Below are 2,500 nucleotides of genomic sequence, written 5' to 3'. Positions count from 1 at the left end.
ACGGTTGGTTTGCATCAGCACTCTCACCGCCTCAGTCCTGTCTGATCTGTCATTCCTGCTCCCACAGCCTCCCACAGCCTCTCACAGCCTCTCACAGCCTCTCACAGCCTCCTGCAGCCTCAGTCCTGTCTGATCTGTCATTCCTGCTCCCACAGCCTCTCACAGCCTCTCACAGCCTCTCACAGCCTCTCACAGCCTCTCACAGCCTCCTGCAGCCTCAGTCCTGGCTGATCTGTCATTCCTTCTCTGAATAGTTCTGTTCTTGATCCTGTCCGCTGGAGGGTTCTTACCTCCTATCTCTTTAGTGCGGCCTAGCTTGAAGACAGGGGAGGCTGGCAGAGGTAGAAATCGGAGGACAGACTCATTGTATTGCATGGAATGGAATGAGGAATGGTATCAAGCATACAACTCATTCCATTCCATGCATTACAATGAGCCCGTCCTCTGGTTTCTACCTCCGCCAGCCTCCCCTGTCTTTGACTTGTCTCATACTGTTTGGACGTTAGGAGATAAAACGTGATCTTCCAACTGTCCCAGTCACCCAGTCATTACCTCCACCAGCCTCCCCTGACTATCACCATGTGCATAATCCGATCAGTTCTTGACAGGTTCTTTTTGTTGCACAGTGGACTGGCGCTGAAGGCTGTTTTGGTCAAAGGTCAATTGAAGGTTGATTGAGTAGTAACCAGTAACCCTTTCAGTCATAGAATACGATGAGTAAAACTGTTATTAAAAATGTTATTGAAGAACACAAAGTCTTGATTTGCTTCTGATGATTTTAATTTCTCCTCTCTTCCCTTCCCATCCCTTCATCCCCCATCCTTCCCTCCCTCCACCCCTCCATCCCTCCCACCCCCATTCCTCCATCCCCCATTCCTCCCTCCCTCCCTCCCTCCCACCCTCCATCCCTCCCACCCTTCCTCCCTCCCACCCTTCCTCCCTCTCTCCCTCCCTCCCTCCATCCCTCTGCAGTGATTCTCAGCTGTGCTGGTTACTGCAATGAATGGTAACACTATCCATCAGGTGACAACCACAGCTTCGCTAGCTGCAGCAGCAACAGCGCCCCCGCCTGGCTGGAGGGAGTTCTGCGAGCTGCACGCCATCGCCACCGCCCGGGAGCTCGCCACCCACTACCGGAACTTTTCCCGGGAGCAGCCCGGCCGCGATGTGGCCCTGCCTGCCAGCTTCTCCAAGCACTTCAGCGACGTGTTCCAGCAGCATTTCAGCTGCGAGGTCGCCAAAGATGGCCCCTCCCCCTCCCCTCCTCCCCCTCCCCCTGTCCTCCTCCTCCCCCCGCCGCCCCTGCCTCCTCCTTCTCCTCCTTCTCCTCCTCCTCCCCTGATCAGCCGGCTGCGGATCCACTCCTTCTCCACGGCTCTGGACTACCGGGAGGCGGGCAGGTCCGGTGGGCCGGCGCCACTGTTCGCCCTGCTGAGCCCGAAGGCGGAGCCGGTGTCCGTGGGCCGCGAACTGGAGCAGCCTCTGCGGTGCTCACCGGGAAACCCTGTTGCGGCGCTGCGAGCCCGGGCCCCCGTGACGAGGAGCCGCAGCCAGGAGGAAGTGTCTGCGTCGTCGGAGCGCCGGCCCGCCTCCGAACGGTACGGCCCCTCCCCCTCCTCCCTTGCCGCCTCCTCTTGCCACCCCCACCGTGACATTACCCACTTCTCTGTCAGTCAGATCCGGCAGAGCGTGCGCCGGCTCTTTAAGAAACGGCCCCTCCCACCTCAGGACCTGCCGACGCCCCCTCTCAATGACCCGGGGAACGGAGGAGGAAGAGGCTTAGGGGGCGGGGCCACGGACGCTGGAGGCTGCGTGCCATCGCCGCTGACTTCTAACCCCGCCCCCTCGGCGGACGCCCCGCGCCTGGCCCCACCCTCGGGAATGGCGTGGGTGGCGCCGGGCTTCCTGGAGCGCCTGGCGACCGTGGCCAGCCGGTTTGCCTCCTCCCCCGGCGGGGGCGGGGGGGGTCGTGTGCGGCGGAGGTCGGAGGTCGCCCAGGGCTGCTGTAAGGAGGGTCAGCTGAGGTACCTGCTGGTGGATGACAGCCTGTCAGACACTCAGCCTCGCTGGTCGCGCTGCCGCCTGCTGGTGAGGAGGACCAGGGACGGCCCCGCCGGGGGAGAGAGGTTCCAGCTGGAGCTCTACGACCCGCCTAAGGTACACACACACACACACACACACACACACACACACACACCCTCTGCTCCCACTCTCAGCTGTTGGCAGGGTCCTACCCCCTGGTCTGCTCATCTCTCCTCTCACTCCTGCTGCTGTTGACATCAGAGTGTGTATTATGAGAGTGTGTATCATCAGACACACACACACACACACACACAGACATCAGGTTGAGGTGCTGGAGAGACGAGCAGCTTATTCCACCTACACACTGATGACTTAACTGACCTCCTACACATACGTTCTGTCTGTCTGTCTGTCTGTGTCTGTCTCTGTCTCTCTGTCTTTCTGTCTGTCTGTCTGTCTCTCTGTCTTTCTCTCTGTC

The 2,500-nt window shown here is 59.9% G+C and overlaps 1 protein-coding gene across 1 annotated transcript in view; it reads left to right on the top strand.

The window, feature by feature from the left end:
• The window catches only part of sh2b3 (SH2B adaptor protein 3), a gene marked incomplete at its 3' end in the record, with an annotated part of 33,356 nt that overhangs the window by 11,942 nt on the left and 18,914 nt on the right, over positions 1 to 2,500 (top strand). The window contains 3 exon segments of the mRNA XM_083673947.1: positions 973 to 1,248; positions 1,251 to 1,337; positions 1,339 to 2,157. Of these exon segments, the coding sequence (XP_083530073.1) occupies positions 1,000 to 1,248; positions 1,251 to 1,337; positions 1,339 to 2,157 (1,155 nt within the window). The 5' untranslated portion in view covers positions 973 to 999.

The sequence above is a fragment of the Argentina silus genome (assembly GCF_951799395.1).
Source record: "Argentina silus genome assembly, chromosome: 7".
In the NCBI taxonomy this organism is placed as follows: domain Eukaryota; kingdom Metazoa; phylum Chordata; class Actinopteri; order Argentiniformes; family Argentinidae; genus Argentina; species Argentina silus.
The sequence above is the reverse complement of the archived record's forward strand: the minus strand, read 5'-3'. Positions and strand labels throughout refer to the sequence as shown.